This window comes from Passer domesticus, chromosome 24, assembly GCF_036417665.1.
Source record: "Passer domesticus isolate bPasDom1 chromosome 24, bPasDom1.hap1, whole genome shotgun sequence".
NCBI lineage: Eukaryota > Metazoa > Chordata > Aves > Passeriformes > Passeridae > Passer > Passer domesticus.
Genome location: NC_087497.1, coordinates 2,434,676 through 2,452,071, shown reverse-complemented (window position 1 = coordinate 2,452,071; position 17,396 = coordinate 2,434,676). Strand labels below are relative to the sequence as shown.

The following is a 17,396-nucleotide window of genomic DNA, read 5'->3' as shown; positions in this document are numbered from 1 at the left end:
CCCGGTACCGGCACTCAGACATTGCTGGCTCTGGTACCGCAGTACCGACCCGGTACCGGCACTGGGACCCTGCCGGCCCTGGTACCGCGGTACCGACCCGGTACCAGCACTGGGACCCTGCCGGCCCTGGTACCGCGGTACCGACCCGGTACCGGCACTCAGACACTGCTGGCTCTGGGTCCCGCGGTACCGGGCCGGTACCGGCACTCAGACCTTGCTGGCTCTGGTACCGCGGTACCGGGTCCGGTACCGGCACTCGATACTCGAACCCTGCCGGCTCTGGGTCCCGCGGTACCGGGTCCGGTACCGGCACTCAGACACTGCTGGCTCTGGGTCCCGCGGTACCGGGTCCGGTACCGGCACCCGGCCCTGCGGGCTCGGGGCCGGCGCTGGAGGGGGCGCGGGGCGGGGATGCAGGCGCGGAGCGGGCGCCGTGCCCAGGAATTCGAGGATGGTTTGCAGGCGGCGCTGCCCGGGCAGCAGCGGCTAATTCAGGCTAATTCAATTACAGCTCCGTGTCACGAAGCCGGGGGCCGGCGGCTGGGGGCCCCGCGGGCAGGGGGGGCTCTGAAGGGCTGCCAGGTCCCCCGGACACCGGGATGGGGGTCCTGTCACCCCCAGCTCTGCGGGGAGACCCTCAGGCTGTTGTAGCCAGACTGGCACCACAGGCAGGTGCCCACAGCCTGGGGACCCTCGGCTGGGGGTGCTGAGGTGTGACCCCGAGGGCTCAGACCCCTCAGGAGGGGCTTCCAGAGGGAAAGAGTCTGAGGAGCTGCTTTCCTGCAGGGAGGTGTGACTTCCCGTTCCTTCCACACCTCCTCGCTGTGCCTTCTCATCCTGGCATCCACCCCAGCCCTGCTGCAGCCCCCACCTCCCAGGAACACCCTAAAATTAACATCCAGGGGGCTGTGGATGGGTTCAGGCCGCCGGGTCCAGGTTCAGGGCGCTGTCACTGCAGTCCTGAGCTGCTTTGTTCTGGTGCTCTGAGCACTGGTTCCTTCTGCCCGTTTTTGGGCATTTTGTGACACCCTCCCGCCCAGACACCTTTTTTTGGTAGTTTTATTTCCAAGTGTCTGGTTCCTCTGTCTGCCACACAAACCCCACGGGCAGTGTGGAGCCGGGGCAGGTCCTGGGCTGATCCCACAGCCCGAGGCACCCTGCCAGTTTGTGGGGGACAGGTCACAGGGGGCTCTTGCTCCAGAGAGACCCATCAGCAATAAAAGACAGTCCTGAGGGTGCTGCAGGGCCTGGCACAGAGCATCTCCTCTTCCTCCCCGCCGCAGGAGGGCCGGTGCCCCATCGCCCCGAGGGGCCGTGGCAGCGCGGGGTGGATCCCGATCCTCCCTCGGGCGCACCGGCACCGGCTGCCTCGGCAGCTCTGGCTGATGTAATTTTTGCCATTACAGATAAAACTGCTCCGCCTCGGGTGGCAAGCTCCCCCAAGGCAGGCAGGAGGGGGTTGTTGTGTTCCTGTTGCTTTGCAGCAGCCCACAGGGATCCCGCTGCCTCCCCAGGGTGGCTGCCTGCTTCCCCTCCTCCTCCTCCTCCTCGGGCTGCCTGTGCTGGCTGAGTCCTTCCCAGAGCCGAGCTTGGGGAGCAGAGGCTGCACCACCAGTTGCCCGTGCTGCCCCAGAGCCCCTGGCTCGTTGTTACCCCTGCTGCTGCTGCTTTGTCCTGCTCTGGCAGCGTTCCCTCATCCCTCATCCTGCCTGGGGCAGCCCAGGGAGCCCTGCAGTGGCTGTGGCTGTGGCTTTCCTGCCACCCCGTGTGATCAAACAGCGCTCAGAGCCGGGGGGACACCCTGCCCGGGGGAATGGAGCATCCCTGGTGGCAGAGTTTGGGACGCTGGGAAAAATCCTGAGTGTCCCTGGTGCTTGCGAGCCCTGGGAGGGAAAAGCAGAGGCTGTGATGGAGCCGAAGGTGGCACGGGGATGCAGAGCTCCCCTCCGTGCCGTGGGCTCGCTGCCGTGGGCTGAAGGGGGGAGCTGCAGCCGGGGAACGTGGCCCCGGTGTTGTTTTTTGGGGCACGGTGGCTTCTCTGTCCCTGCTCCAGCAGCCCAGCAGGGCAGCCCAGGTGGGGTGGCACCGTCCCCAAGGGGAATGTCCCCTCCTTGTCGCCTCAGCAGTGCCCCAGGGGGCTGGCAGTGGGAGAGCCAACCTCAGTGCCCCCAGGGCGTGTGCCACAGGGCACCAGCCCCTGCCGGGCTGCACTGCCAGGCCCCCAGCCCAGCACCCACCTCACCTGCAGGATGTCGCCTGCTGTTTCCCTGGCAACGGCGATGGCATCCCGCACACCTCGGGCAGAGTTTCCCTGCATCCCCTGCGATGTCATCGCTGTTTCCCGGGTAACCCAGCATCCGGGAGCTCCGGCAGGCAGGTACCGGGGTCCCCGGCTGCCTCCTGCGGTGCCCAGCCTCTCTGCTGGAAGGGCCGTGCTGCTCTGGGGTCCCACGATGGCCTTGGGTGCTGGGGACAGGCTGGCAGGCCCCAGAGCTGCTCTTTCCAAGGCAGGGATGGCAGGATGAGGCACGAGCCTGGCAGGTCTGGGAGCCCTGCCTGTGGCAGAGCTCAGCCCCCACTCTGCTCACTGCAGGTGGGTCTGGGGAGTGGGGGGAGCCATGGGCAGCTCAGGGGTGGAGGAGCAGCAGGGCTTGGGGACCCTGTGCCTGCACGCAGGGCTGGGCACCGTGTCTGGGCAGTTGGTGTTCCCAAGGGAAGAGTAGCCAAGGGATGCTGGCAGGTGCCCAGGGCACTCCTGGACTTTGCTGGTCACCTCGGGGTAACTGGTTTGGCCAGCAGGGCGCTGGGGAGGTGGGTTAAGCATCCCAGGACAGGCTGGAGCTGGGGTGTTTGCCTGCAGCTGATGATGCCCTTCATGCCATGAGCCCATGCCAGCCCCGTGGGCAGCTCCCCATGCCCTGTGAGCAGCTTTGCCCTGTCCCACCCCATGTGGCACGTCCCCTGCTGCCAGTGCACATCTCGGGGGGAGCAGACACCCCCTGAGCCCCACGGCATGGGGGTTCAGACCCGGGCAGGGCAGGCTGGGAGCCTCCCAGGAGGGGCAGGTCCAAGTGCTTTCTCCAGCCATGGCTGCAGAGCCAGGAAATTCCCCTGCTCAGCCCTGCCCGGGGAATGTGTTTGGATGAAATCGGAGCCTGCAGCACAGCCTGGCCAGCGTTTCCTGTGGATCCTCTGCTGTGCCCCGTGTGCTGGGCTGGGAAATGCTTTGGGGTGCTTTTGGGGAGCCCCAGCCCTGCTGGCAGCCAGCCTCTCACCTGCACAGTCCTCACTGGGAGCAGCACTGAGGGGATCCAGCCACCCCATCCTGCCCAGCCCCCGGGGCAGGGAGGGGGCCGGGGGTCCCCCTTTGCCCACCCATCAGTGGGGCTGTGCCCACGAGCACAAACGAGCCTGTCTGTGATATCAGGGCTCTGTGGGGTGATACCAGGAGTGCAGGTGACAGCAGGGATCTGTGGGGTCAGAGCTCAGCCACAGGAGTCGTGGGCAGAGCTGTGCCCAGTGGGTGCCCGGAGGCTGCTGGGTCCTGGCAGTGCCCGGGGGGCACCGGGCTGTGTCCCTGGCATGAGGCCCTGCACATTCTGGGGCACAGGGGGGCTTCGAGCCCACCCTTGGGCACTGCTGAGCATGGGGGAAGCCTCCCCTCCTGCCCTCTCTCCTCCTGCCCTCTCTCCTCCTGGCTCGCAGTGCTGTAAGCACAGGCTGCTGGGACCCACCCGGGGCTGTCATTAGCAGGTGCAGAGGAATGGAAAAAATAGGGGTCAGTGAGCCAGCAGGGTGGCAGGGGACACGGGAGAGGGGCTGGGGATGTTGGTGCCCGTGTGCAGGGTGGTGGACACTGTGCTGTGAGGGTGTGACTGGAGCAGTGTGTGACACCCCACGGCAGGCTGGGGACATGCTGTGACCCACCCGGGCTGCTGCAGGGCTGGGTTCTCTCAGCCCCTTGGGGTGGTTTGTACATGTCCCCTACCACGCCTTTGCCTTTGGCTCCTGCCCAGCACCCAGCAGGGGCTGAGACCCCCTGAGCTGTGGCTGCCACCCCGGGGCACTGCAATGGGGGCTCCTCGGGGCACAGCAGGGATGGGCTCCCCATCCCTCTTCACCCCCTGGACCCTACACAGGAGCCACCCCAGCTGTGAGCCCCTCACCCCTAAGAGCATTCCCCTTGGGGAGACCCCCAGGTCACCCCAGGGTTATGTGGGGTGTTCACAGAATCATGGTTTGGGTTGGAAGGGACCTCAAAGCCCACCCAGTGCCACCTCTGCCATGGCAGGGACACCTTGCACTGTCCCAGGCTGCTCCAAGCCCTGTCCAGCCTGGCCTTGGGCACTGCCAGGGATGATTTGGAGGATTTTGGGGGGTTTCAGTGTGTGCTGGCATGGGGGGCTCTGGCTCGAGGGCTGCCTGGGGACAGCAGGGACAGCCCAGAGCCTGCCAGGGTGCCATGGGCTCGACTAGATGGTCTCAACCCCACCACTGGCTGGAAACTGCTCCTTATTTTCAGAGATGTTTTTAAATAGTGCTTCTTGCCACGTCTCTGCACAGCAAGTCCCCGTGGTGAGGATTTTCTCCCTCAGAGGCATCACTGAACCCTCCCCTGCTCCACCCTCTGGGCCTGAAACCTGCAGACTGGTACAAACATTTGTGTGCTTGAGCAACTGGGATTTTTTTTTTTTTATAAAACTGTTCCATGAAGAATCTCTCAGCCAAGGGCAGTTGGTGGTGGGGATGTCCCTGTCCTGGCCACCCCTCTTGTCCCTGAGTTCTCCCAAGCCTTTGCCATTTGTGCTTGCTGGTGGTGGGATGAAATCTCCTGCAGGAGGAAATTCCTCCCTGGGAGGGTGGGCAGGCCCTGGCACAGAGCAGCTGTGGCTGTTCTGGATCCCTGGCAGTGCCCAAGGCCAGGCTGGACATTGGGGCTGGGAGCACCTGGGACAGTGGGAGGTGTCCCTGCCATGGCAGGGATGGATGGGATTTAAGGTCCCTTCCAACCCAAACCATTCTGGGATTCTGTGACTGTTTGAGAAGCAAAAAGCCCATTTCCATGGCTGACCAGAGCAGCTCCTCATGCCCTGGGGCACGGGGCCTGTCCCTGCTGCAGCATTCCTGTGGGGCCCTGGTGGGACACAGTGTTGGGGAGGGCCTGGCTCTGCTCCCTGGCCCTGCAAAGCCCCGAGGCTGCAGGCCACAGCACGGAGGGACCCGGGACACCCGGCAGGGCTGCTCTGCAGGGGATGGGGGCAGGAGGGAACCCCCGGAGAACAGGGGGGAACACGGGGAAACAGGGGGAGAACATGGGGGAAACATGGGGAGAACAGGGTGGGGAACACGGGGGGTCACAGAGGAACAGGGGGGACATAGGGGGACATAGGGGGACATAGGGGGACATGGGGGGACATGGGGGGATACGGGGGACACAGGGGACACGTGTGCCCCGGTGCTGGGCTCCCTGCCCAGCCCTCCCCAGCTCGCTGGGCCCAGCCCAGCTTGGAGGCAGCTCCAGGCTGGAAATGAGGCCAGGCCTGTGGCACAGGCATGGAGGATGAGGATGAGGATGAGGATGAGGATGAGGATGAGGATGAGGATGAGGATGAGGATGAGGATGGGGCTGGACTCACCGCCCCGCTCTGGGCAGGACGGTGACACGGGGGTGACATGTGTGGCCGTGTCCCTCCCAGGTGACCCAGGGGAGATGTTTCATGGCACTGCACCCTCCCACGGGTGTCTGAGCATGGCTGTGGGTCACGGGGTGCGGGCTGAGCGCTGCTGCTTCCCCCTTCCTCCCGCAGGCGGGGAGGAGGAGGAGGAGGAGGAGTGGGCTGTTTTCCTCCCGGGAACAGCCAGCTCCTCTGCCTGCTGGGGCTGCAGCCCCCGCGGGGGCTCAGCATCCTGCTTGGGGCACCTCCTGCATCCCTGCTGGGTGTCCCCGGGGTCTCAGCAGGATTTGATGTGCCCTGCCTCGGGCTGGGAGCACTCTGAGCTCTCTGAGTACAGACAGGGGTGCCCGGGGGCACTGGGACACCCGCTGTCCCCAGCCAGCCCCAGCAGCCAGCAGGGACATCACTGGTACCCGAGGAAAAGGGAGTGCGGCTGCTTTAATGATTTGGCTGCGGTGAGAACTTGGTGTGGAGGAAATTGAACCCAGGGGAAAAAATCCTGTAATTTCATGCAAAAATTACACGGCAGCTCCGGGTGATTTACTGCAGCTGTTTTGGTGGCCAGCTCTGGGCTGTCATTAGAGCATTCTGGGCTAAGAGGCTGCTGGTGGAGAGGGACCCCACGGTCCGACCTGGCCTCACCTGCTGGAGGGGGGCTGGGTGGGCAGGGACTGCTCAGGGTGGGTTTTGTCCCCAAAGGCAGGGGCTGATGTCCCTTAGCTGGAGGTGGGCACCCTGCAGAGCTGTGGTGGCACCTCAGGCGACCTGGGCAGTCCAACCCTGTGCTCCCCTGCTCAGCACCCCCTGCCTGCAGCATCCCCAGGGGCTGGCTGAGAGCTGGGCACTGGCAGCTGGCACAGGGCCCCGGGGCATTGCTGTGCCCAGTGGCACTGCCCCTGGGGACCTGTGCTAGCTGCCCAGGGCAGGTGGCTCAGCTGCTTCCAGCTCTGAGGGTGAGCAGGGGGTGCCCATGCCAGGGCCACAGAGCTGAGATGGGCAGCACACCGGCTCAGCTGGCCCCCAGAACGTCCCTCTGGTACATTCCAGCAGGGATACGGGACGGGCAGGAGGAGGGCAGGGGTCCTGCCTGTCCCCTGCCAGCCCTGCAGTGGCACCTGCAGCCTGGCAGCTGTGCAGTGACCCCCAGGCAGGGAGGGTGTGGGGCCAGCCCAGCACCGTGCCCCTGCCTGTGTCCCTGGCAGGCACCGGTGCCAGGGCAGCTGCAGCTGGGTGCTGCGTGCCCAGCAGGGCTCCTGCAGGAAGTGGGAGAGGCTGGGCTCTCCCCACACACCCCCAGTCCCACAGGGGGGTCCCCAGCTCCCAGCCCTGCCCGTGCCCCCAGAGGGGAGCGTGTGCCTGCTCGTTATCCTCAGCCCTGCTCTGATCTAATGAGCCCTCTGGGGAGCCTGCGGGGTGCCAGGGGTGCTGGGGATTGGCAGAGGTGTGGTTCTGCACCCAGGCTGCTCAGGGATCACTGCCTTCCTCATCATCACCCCGGGCTCCTCCTCTGCCCCTCAGGTCACCCCTTGGAGGGTAGGTACCACCTCGGGGTGGTGGGGCAGGACACCGTGGGGTGATGGGACCCCTCCCAGCTCCGCTGGACCTGCTCTTGTGGCCCCCCCTGTCCTGAACCAGTTGGGAACTGCTGTGCTGGAGGAGAGGGTGTCACCCCGAGCCCCAGCACTGCCAGGGTGGCTTTGGGGCTGCTCTGCCCCAGCAGAAGCCCAGGGCAGGGGGGTGTTTGTGGTAGCTGGATTGACCAGGCAGGTGTTCCCCCAGCACTGAAATCACTCAGTACCAGTCCTGATTCTGTCTCCATCCATCCATCCATCCATCCATCCATCCATCCATCCATCCATCCATCCATCCATCCATCCATCCATCCATCCTCTTCCCCCGGGCTGAGGTGCCCGGAGCTCTGGGGGTGTTTGGACAGCGCTCTCAGGGATTCACAGGTTGGGGTTATGGGGTGGTTGGGTGTCTGTGCAGGGCCAGGAGCTGGACTGGACTGTGGATCTTGGTGGCTCCCTCCCAGCTTGGGGGATTCTGTGGTTCTCTGACCCACCCCCTGAGCCACCTCTCGGGGACCTGGTGGCTGAGCTGGTGTGACCCACTGACCACAGAGGTGCCGTCTGTCCCCCTGGGCTGCAGGAAAAGCCATTGCTGGGCTCTGCAGGGGCTCCCTGGGCTCTCCCCTGGGCAGGGAGGACGCTCCTGCTTCTGAAGGGGACACGGAGCGATGGCAGCTGGCTAAAATAAAGCGGCTGCCATGGCAACAGCAACAGTCCCAGGGCTGGCAGAGGCAGGCTGGGCCGGCTGTGCCACCTCTGCCACACACACTGGCATTGTGGTTCCAGCCTGGGCACGAGGAGTGTCCCCATGGGGCAGAGTGCCCTCCCGGCTGGGGGTGCAGGGGGTCTCAGGCGCTGGGCATGGGGCTGCTGGGGGGCGTGGGGAGCTGGGGGTGGTTCATGGCTGCCAGCTGTGTCTCTGGTGGGTTTGGGGGCTGCCTGGGGTCAGCAGGGGAAGGGAGGCACCGGGGCAGCTGTGGAACGACCTCAGCTGCACAGAGGGGTGAGGGGCAGCTCCGTGCCAGGGGGTGCAGGGGGGCTGCACTGGGGAGTTTATTTGGGACTGCACTGGGGCTGCACGGGGGGTGTACTGGGGCTGCACTGGGGCTGCACTGGGAGCTGCACTGGGGGGTGTACTGGGGCTGCACTGGGGGGTGCACTGGGGCTGCACTGGGAGCTGCACTGGGGGGTGCACTGGGGCTGCACTGGGAGCTGCACTGGGGTTGGGCCCACTGAGGACCCCCAGGATGTGTGGTGGAGATGGGCCAGGACCAGCAGGGGCCAGGCAGGGAATGGACAGCACGGCAGGGACCCATCCAGCTCCGCAGCACCACAGCGGTTCTGGAAGCAGCCCCAGCGGGCACGGTCTGGGTTTGGGGGTCGCGCTGGGGCTGGCCGGTCCTGGCACAGGGTCGGACCCTCTCTTCCAGGGCGGGCGCTGTGGGACACGCCGCCCCCAGCCCCGGGGTGGCAGAAGGACAGGGCAGGGGTGGCACAGCCTGGCCCCGCGGTGCGGGATCCCAGCCCCGCATCCCGGCTGCGGAGCTTGTCTGCAGCCACCGTGGGGGTGTGTGCCCCTCGGGGCAAGGCTGGACCCCTGGCGGGTGGCACAGGGGTGGCACACAGAGGGCTGGGGGTGTTCAGGGGGTGTTCAGGCTGCAGCACGCCATGCCCGGCTGTGCTGGGCTGTGCGCGCACCTCGGGGGTGATTAGCGGTCCCTAATGAGCTGCCGGCGGCGCGGGGGGGAGGCGGGGATGCTCCGGCCGTGCCGCCCTGGGCTCCTCGCGTGTCAGCCACCTGCCCCTCGCAGCTCTAATGGGCATTTGGTTCAATTAGCAGCACGTCAGCCCCGCTCTGATCAGCCGGAGCGCTGACCCGAACGCGCTGCCTGCGCTCGCCGCCGCCGGCGAGACCCCCGCGGCGGGGGGCGGCTGCATCCCCCTGCCCCAGCCCCGCATCCCCCTGCCCTGCCTCCCCCTGCCTCCCCCTGCCTCTCCCTGCCCCTGCCCTGCCTCCCCCTGCCCCAGCCCCTGCCGTGCCCTTCCCGCGGGCACCGCGGCCCCTGCCCGGCTCCAGCCCCGGGCAAGGACGTGCCGGGGAGGGGAGGGGGCACAGCCGAGGGGGGACGTGGCAGAGGGGACTGGGCATCAGCTGCTGCTGGGGGGCTGGGACAGAGCGAGGGGCTGGGGGAGGCATTGAGGGGGGCTGGAGGGGTTTATGAGTCATTGAGGGGGGCTGGAGGGGCTTGTGGGGCACTGCAGGGGGCTGGGCAGCGTATGGGGCATTGAGGGGTTTGGAGGCCTTATAGGGCATTGAGGGTTCTGGGGAGGGGCCTAGGGAGCTTGTGGGGCAGCTCTGGCTGTGGGCTGGCACAGGGCACCAGGAGCTGGTGAGGCAGTGCAGGGGGGTTGCTGTGCGGTGCTGGGTGGCACAGAGGGCTGCTGTGGGGGTTGAGTGTGGGGCAGTGCCCAGGGCTGGCTGTGGGGTGGCTGTGTGCCTGCAGGGCACTGTGGAGGGCAGCATGGGGGCTGTGTGGGGCAGTAACGCCCTGGCAAGCTGTGGGGCTACACAGGAGCTGCTCCTGCCCAGCAAGGCACCGTGTGCCTGGGGCCGTGGGGAGCTCCCAGGGCTGCCCACAGCAGAGAGGCCAGGGGGATTCCGTGGGGCTGGGTCCTGCTGTGGGGCTGGAGGAGCCCTGGCACACGTTGGGCTGGATTTACAACCACCCCTGCCACCTTCTGCCCGGCTCCATGGGCTTCCTCTGGCTGGGTTCACCCACCCAGGGAGAGCTGCTGTGGGCCAGGATGGTGGGGATGGGAATGATGTGGGGCTGGTGTGGGGCTGGTGTGGGCCAGGATGGTGTGGGGCTGGTGTGGGCCAGGATGGTGTGGGGCTGGTGTGGATGGGAACAGTGTGGGGCTGGTGTGGGGCTGGTGTGGGCCAGGATGGTGTGGGGCTGGTGTGGATGGGAACAGTGTGGGGCTGGTGTGGGGCTCATGTGGGTCAGGATGGTGTAGATTGGGCTGATTTGGGGCGGGCTGATATGAGTTGTGCTGATGTGGGGTGCACTGATGTGGGGTGTGCTGATCTGGGGTGCGCTGATGCCCTGCAGGCACAGGGTGGTGGGGTCTCCTGCAGCTGCCTGCCTGTGGCACAGCACAGGGGTCCCCTCCTGTCCTCACGGGCCATCCATCCCTGTCAGGAGTGCCCAGGGTGCCTGCCATCCCCAGCGTGGGCAGCACTGCCATGTGTGCCAGCTGCCACCTGCTCCCCACACTGGCCTGGGCTCTGCTCAGTGGCTGTGCCAGGGCTGGGGGCTGAGCTCAGCCTCCGGCTGCTCCGGGCAGGATGGTGACACCAATGCCCGTGCCCAGGGGATGGTGCCAGGAGGTGGCTGAGCCGTTTTTTGGGTGAATATGATGTTTTTGGCGGTGTCACCATGGCGTGTCCCATGCCACCACCCCCCCCGTCCATCATCCCCAGGGATGAAACCCCGTTGAGGCTGTTGGCAGCCTCTGTCCTCTGGAATATTTCCTCCAGCAGTGGCAGTTTTGTTGTGCAAGAAGTGAATAAGGATCAATTAACCCCTGGAGCCGTCCTTGTGCTGCTGGCAGAGCTCTTGTTAGCATCCTTGTCCCTGTCCCTGCTCCTCCTGCCAACGGTGCTGGTAACAACCAACGGGCTCCTTGGCTGGATGGCCCAGCAGCCTGGACAGACAGACAGACAGACAGACTTCTGGGAGCAGGTGTGGGGTGTGTGGGGAGCAGCTGGGGTTTGCTTGGAAAACGCGTGGTGCTGGGCAGAGAGGGGTGCCAGCGCTGGGACAGCAGAGGGGTGCAGGGGATGTCCCAGGGATGCCCAGGGCCACAGAGCCTGGTTTGCTCTCCCCACTCTGCCCGGGGCCTGCCCCTGCTCTTGCACTCGTTCCCCCCCTCCCTGCTCTCCCCAGCGCACGCAGAGGGGATTCGGCCCCACTCCCCGCACCCCGACCCGCGTGGGCACCCCGGGGCGGGGCTGGCACCCTGGCACCCGCTGCTGGGCCGGGGCTGGCAGCGCCGCCCGGGCTGGGCTCGGTGCCCCTGTGGGTGGCTCATTTCGGGCCGAGGTTCGGCTCGGGTTCGATGCTCATTTCGGGAGCCCGGCCTCGGGGAACGGGTCCGGCTCGCCGCAGCATCGCTATCACCCCCGCCATCGTGCCAGCTGCCCATTGACAGTCCAGGCACTCTCCCAAACAATGGGTCCGGCTAATCCTTTTACAATGGGACTAATTGCTAATCAGACCGATTTCACACTGCCGGCTCCCCTGACAATGAGGCTCGCCGGAGGAGGGCTGCTGGGGGGGTGAGGGGCTCTGTGGGTGCCCACAGCCCCCCCTCCGGGCCCGCAGCAGGGCCAGCCCCCGGCAGGCGGGCACCGCCGTGGCACTGGGGTCTTCCAGCTTGGCAAAGCCTCCGGCAGCTGGCGGCTGGCACGGGCTCAGCCTCGTCCTGCCCCGGTGCCAGCCAGGGCTGGGCAGGGGTCCGGTGCACCTGCAGCCCTGGTGCCACCCTCCAGCCCGCCCTTGTGCTCCCCAGAGCATCCCCGTCCCCTCGGCAGAGCTGCGGGGGCGTGCTGGGGTCCGCGGGGCGGGTGTCACCCTGCCACAGGCTGGCTGTCACCCCTGGCACAGGCTGGGTGTCACCCCGACATGGGCTGTGTCACCCCGACATGGGCTGGGTGTCACCCCTGGCACAGGCTGGCTGTCACGGGCTGTGTCACCCCTGTCATAGCCTGGGTGTCACCCCCGGCACGGACTGGGTGTGAGCTCGGACCGATGCCCTTTCTCGGAGCTGTTTGGGGTTTGGGAGCGCTGCCCTTTTGCGATGCTGTTTGGGGTTTGGGAGCGCTGCCCTGCCGGGGCAGTTTGGGGTTTGGGAGCGATGCCTTTGCCCGGTGCTGTTTGGGGTTTGGGAGCGATGCCCTGCCGGGGTAGTTTGGGGTTTGGGAGCGCTGCCCTTTTGCGATGCTGTTTGGGGTTTGGGAGCGATGCCCTGCCGGGGCTGTTTGGGGTTTGGGAGCGCTACCCTGCCGGGGCTGTTTGGGGTTTGGGAGCGCTGCCCTTTTGCGGTGCTGTTTGGGGTTTGGGAGCGCTGCCCTTTTGCGGTGCTGTTTGGGGTTTGGGAGCGCTGCCCTACCGGGGCTGTTTGGGGTTTGGGAGCGCTGCCCTGCCGGGGCTGTTTGGGGTTTAGGAGCGTTGCCCTGCCGGGGCTGTTTGGGGTTTGGGAGCGATGCCTTGCCGGGGCAGTTTGGGGTTTGGGCACCGAGAGCTGCGGGGCCGGGTTAGCACTGAGGGGCTGTGCCATCGGGACAGGCAGGGGGACAGGGGGACAGAGGGGACGGTCGGGGGGCACAGCAGGGCACAGGGCACCCAGCCCTGCTGCAAGGAGCGGTGCAGGGCAGGGAGTGGTGCCAAAGGCGCCGTGGGGGCCCTGGGGCTGGCACCATCCTCTCCTGACCCCAGGGCACCCCCGCCAAGGCAGCTGCTGTCCCCTGGGTGTCAGGGCACACTGCCAGGGGGCAGGGGCTGCCCGGTGGCCGCGGGTCCAGCCTGGCTGCTGTTAATCAGCCCCGGCCCTGCTCCGTGCGCCCCGAGCCGCGGGCAGCCGAGCGTGTCGGGGTGCTAATGAGGAGACAGCCGGGTGTGCTGCACCTTGCACTTAATTGCTGCTGTCTTGTGGCTCCTAATGAAGCTCGGCTGCAGGAGGAGCGGCAGCCTCTCCTCGTCTCCTCTGCCTCGGGCAGCCTGACCCTGCAGCCCTGTCCCCTGCCTCGGGGGGTGCGGGGTGCCCTGTGCTCGCTCTAGGGTGGGAGGGGGCCGTAGCAGAGGATGCTGAATGCCACCCCCATCCGGCTGTGACATGCCCACAGCCCATCCCCTGTCCCCGTGCTGTGCATGGCAGCTCCAGCCCTGCTGCAGCATCTCCTGCCTCCTGTGCTGGGCAGGCCTGGCAGTGCTGGCAGCGAGGGACTGTGGCCGTGGCAGGGTCCCCACTCCTGCCAGGGGCCAGCAGTGACTGGGCATCACTCCTGCCAGCCCAGCTTTGGCATCCCCAGCTCCCCACTGTCTGTGGGTGCAGGGCAGCGCCGTGGGGCTGAGCTGGCTGGTGGCCCTGGCCCTGCCAGGCAGTGACAACCACGTGCTGTGCTTCTGTCCCTGCTGCTTGAACGGTGGCTGGTCCTGGATGGAGTTTGGATCATGCTGTGGCTTAAGGAGAGGTGCTGGAAAGGTCAGGGGGACTCTCCCTGCCAGGAAGGCTGGCCAGGGGTGGACTTGCTCTGCTTGAAGGTGGTGAGCCTTGGTTGGGCAGCTGTGTCCCAACCACCCCTGGGGCACCTCCCCAGCCGTGCAGGAAGGGGTTAATGGCTGGCCCATACCTGCAGTTGCATTTTAAAGATGTGAAATTAAAGCCCGTAATTTATTCTCCCCACACACGAAGGAGCAATTAGTTCTAAACACGGCTTAATCAGTCAGTGCGAGATTGATTTCTGTAGACTTGGATTTGGTGGCTGCTGGCGAGGAGCCAGCCTGGGAGCAATCTCCAAATAAATGAAGTGCAGAGAAGTAAGCCATTACATAATATGATAGATGAGGCTGGAGCTCACTTGCCTCTTCATTAGTATTCCACTGTACACCACAACAGCACCAAACTTTCTCCCCTCTGCCGTGGGTTCCTCCCTCTCCTCGTCCTTCTGCCCCTCCTGCAGCTGGGAAGGGGCTGGGGCGGTGCCTCCCCTCTCCAGCAGCCCCTGGCCAGCCCCGAGCCTTTGGGCAGAGCTGGGGAAGGGTCTCTGTGCTGCAGACTCTTCCATGGGTTCTGCATCTTGCCTTTTTCCTCTGGGGAAACTGAGGCACAGGGAGCTGGGGTGGCATCCCCTGAGATGCATGTCAGAAGGGAGAGGCAGGTGACAGAGAATCCCGGGATGGTTTGGGTTGGGAGGGACCTCAAAGCCCATCCCATCCCATCCCATCCCATCCCATCCCATCCCATCCCATCCCATCCCATCCCATCCCATCCCATCCCATCCCACCCTGGCATGGCAGGGACACCTCCCACTGTCCCAGGTGCTCCCAGCCCCAGTGTCCAGCCTGGCCTTGGGCACTGCCAGGGATCCAGGGGCAGCCACAGCTGCTCTGGGAATTCCAGCCCAGCCCCTCCCCACCCTGCCAGGAACAATTCCCAATTCCCAAGATCCCATCCATGGCTGCCCTCTGGCAGTGGCAGCCATTCCCTGTGTCCTGTCCCTCCATCCTTGTCCCCAGTCCCTCTGCAGCTCTCCTGGAGCCCCTTCAGGCCCTGCAAGGGCTCTGAGCTCTCCCTGGAGCCTTCTCCTCTCCAGGGGAGCACCCCCAGCTCTCCCAGCCTGGCTCCAGAGGGGCTCCAGCCCTGCAGCAGCTCTGTGGGCTCCTCTGGACCAGCTTTAACAGGTCCATGTCCTTGCTGTGCTGGGGATCACAGGGCTGGAGACAGCTCTGCAGATGGGGTCTCACAAGAGCCAAAGACAGGAATCCCCCACCCTTGCCCTGCTGGCCTGACAGGCATTTGGGGACAAGGTCTCACATGCTGCCAGGTTGTTTAGGGCTGTGGTGGTGCTGATGTGCCCCCGCACATGTCAGTGCTGAGGGTGGAGGGGAGCAGATCCCAAGTGATGCCAGGCAGGGGAGGGGGCTTGGAATCCCCTCCAAAGGGATCCCCTCTGCCTGTGGAGCTGGTGCAGAGCGGGCTGGGATCTCCACAGAGGTGCTGGCATGTGCTGGCTGCGTGGTGGGCTTGGGCTGGGAGGGATGGATGGAGAAGCCCTGGGGCTGTGCGTGGTCCTGACTCTGTCACCGCATTTGTTGCCTCTTCACCTTGCCCCTCTGCAGGCTCCTGCCAGGGAAGGAAGGTCCCCTGGGAGCTGGCCTGGCTGCTGCGGGCCCCTGGGATGTGCTGAAGGGACCCCCTGTCCCTGCCGTGACAGGAACTGTGCCACAGACAGAGCTGGAGGCGCAGCAAAGGGCTGTGACCCACGGGATGTTGGAGGGACCTGCCAGCCGAGCTCTCCCAGCCCCAAACCCTCGGCTCTGGGTGACAGACCCAGGTGTCCCACGGTGCCCCACGTGCCCCCCAGCCCCGTGGGCCTCCCTTTCCTTCGGGGGTGCTGTCCCTGCTGCTGACCCTGCCCCTGTCCTTGCTGTCCCTGCAGAACTCCATCCGGCACAACCTGTCCCTGCACACCCGCTTCATCCGCGTGCAGAACGAGGGCACCGGCAAGAGCTCCTGGTGGATGCTGAATCCCGAGGGCGGCAAGACGGGCAAGACGCCGCGGCGGCGCGCGGTCTCCATGGACAACAACAGCAAGTTCCTGCGCATCAAGGGCAAGGCCAGCAAGAAGAAGCAGCTGCAGGTGACGCAGGAGCGCGGGGAGGACAGCCCGTCCTCCCAGCAGGCCAAGTGGTCGGAGAGCCCCGCGTCCCACGCCAGCGACGAGTACGACGCCTGGGCGGACTTCCGGACGCGGGCCAACTCCACGGCCAGCACGCTGAGCGGGCGCCTCTCGCCCATCATGGCCAACCACGAGCCGGACGAGCTGGAGGAGGACGATGGTACCCCCTCGTCCCCGCTGATGTACCCCAGCCCTTCCAGCACCATGTCTCCTTCCCTCAGCGCCCGCTGCTCCGTGGAGCTGCCCCGGCTGACCGACCTGACCGGCACCATCAGCCTGAACGAGAGCCTGGGGGAGAGCATGCTGGAGGACCTGCAGGATGGCTACAGCATGAGCCCCTCCCAGCAGCTCCCCCCGGCCGCCCTGCGCCAGAGGAGCTCCAATTTCACCTTCAACTCCAAGTGCTCCAGCATGGGGGCCGCCTCCAACACCTACTGTGGGACCATCTACAGCCAGCCGGCCATGAGCCTCATGCGCCGCCTGCCCATGCAGACCATCCAGGAGAACAAACAGGCCACCTTCTCGCCCGTCAGCTCCTACAGGAACGCCTCGCTGCAGGACCTGCTCTCCTCCATCTCCTACGCGCACAAGGAGAGCATGGTCCCGGGGGACCTGCCCCTGCCGCAGGCCAGCCCCATGGTGCCGGCCCGTGGCCACAGACACAACCCGCTGCTGTGCGGGGGCGGGGAGCAGGGCTTGTCCTCCTACCCGCCCCACCCGGGCTCTCTCATGAAGAGCAACGCGTTGTACCACCCGTCACCAGCCGGTCACCACCCTGCGGTCAACACCAGTGCCTTAGCCAATCCTGTCAGCCTTATGAGCCTGCCCAGTGACTCGTGCAGCATGACGGCCGTGCCGCACCACGGGCACCTGCATTCCTACGCTAATAACCAAGGGGCACACATGAGCTTGCTGGATTCGCTGCAGGGCCCCTACCCGGGGGCCGTCCACCCCCCCATGTTGGGCCAAGACAGGTTCCCAGCAGACCTGGACCTGGACATGTTCAATGGGAGCCTGGAGTGCGACGTGGAGTCGATCATCCTGAATGACTTTATGGACAGCGATGAGATGGACTTCAACTTCGACTCGGCGCTCCCGCCGCAGAACGGGCTCAACGTGCCCGCGCTGCCCGGGGCGCCGCAGCCCACGAACCAGAGCTGGGTGCCCGGGTGATGCCTGCCCCGGCGCGGGCTCGCCAGCGGGAAGCCACGAGGGGAACATTGAGACTAACTTTTTTTTTTTCCTTTCTCTTCTGCCTTTGTTTGTTAAGATAGGCGAGAGCCATCAGTCTGAGCTTAAGGTCGAACACGAAACGCAAACTGGAGGGTGAAATATTGAGATGGGGGAGGACCCCCAGCCCCACGTGTGCCCGGTCTGCAGGTCCTGCCAGCATCCTCTGGAGGACACAGGGCAGGTGGGTGGGAGAGGCAGCCGGAGCCAGGCAGATCCAGGGGGGTAGCAGGAAGGGAAAGCCTTTCCAGATGGTCCCAGTGCCCCATGGTAATGATTTGCCCTTGGGCTGGGGGACAGAGTGGTGATGGCTGGTGGTGTGGGACCCCCCCAGCATGGGCACCCCCCCAGGAAATAACTCTTCTCTGAGCCACCTTGGGAAATGAGTCCTCTGGGCAGAAGTGTCAGGAGTGGGGACCCTGCCCCAGGGCAAGGGGGGGCTCATGGCCCCTCAGT

The 17,396-nt window shown here is 65.7% G+C and overlaps 1 protein-coding gene across 1 annotated transcript in view; it reads left to right on the top strand.

Moving 5' to 3' along the window:
* The window catches only part of FOXO6 (forkhead box O6), a 32,807-nt gene extending 15,778 nt beyond the window's left edge, over positions 1–17,029 (top strand). Inside the window, exon 2 of the mRNA XM_064398216.1 lies at positions 15,471–17,029. Coding sequence (XP_064254286.1) covers positions 15,471–16,883 — 1,413 coding nt within the window. The 3' untranslated portion in view covers positions 16,884–17,029. The remainder of the gene's footprint in view (positions 1–15,470) is intronic.
* The last annotated feature ends 367 nt before the right edge of the window (positions 17,030–17,396 follow it).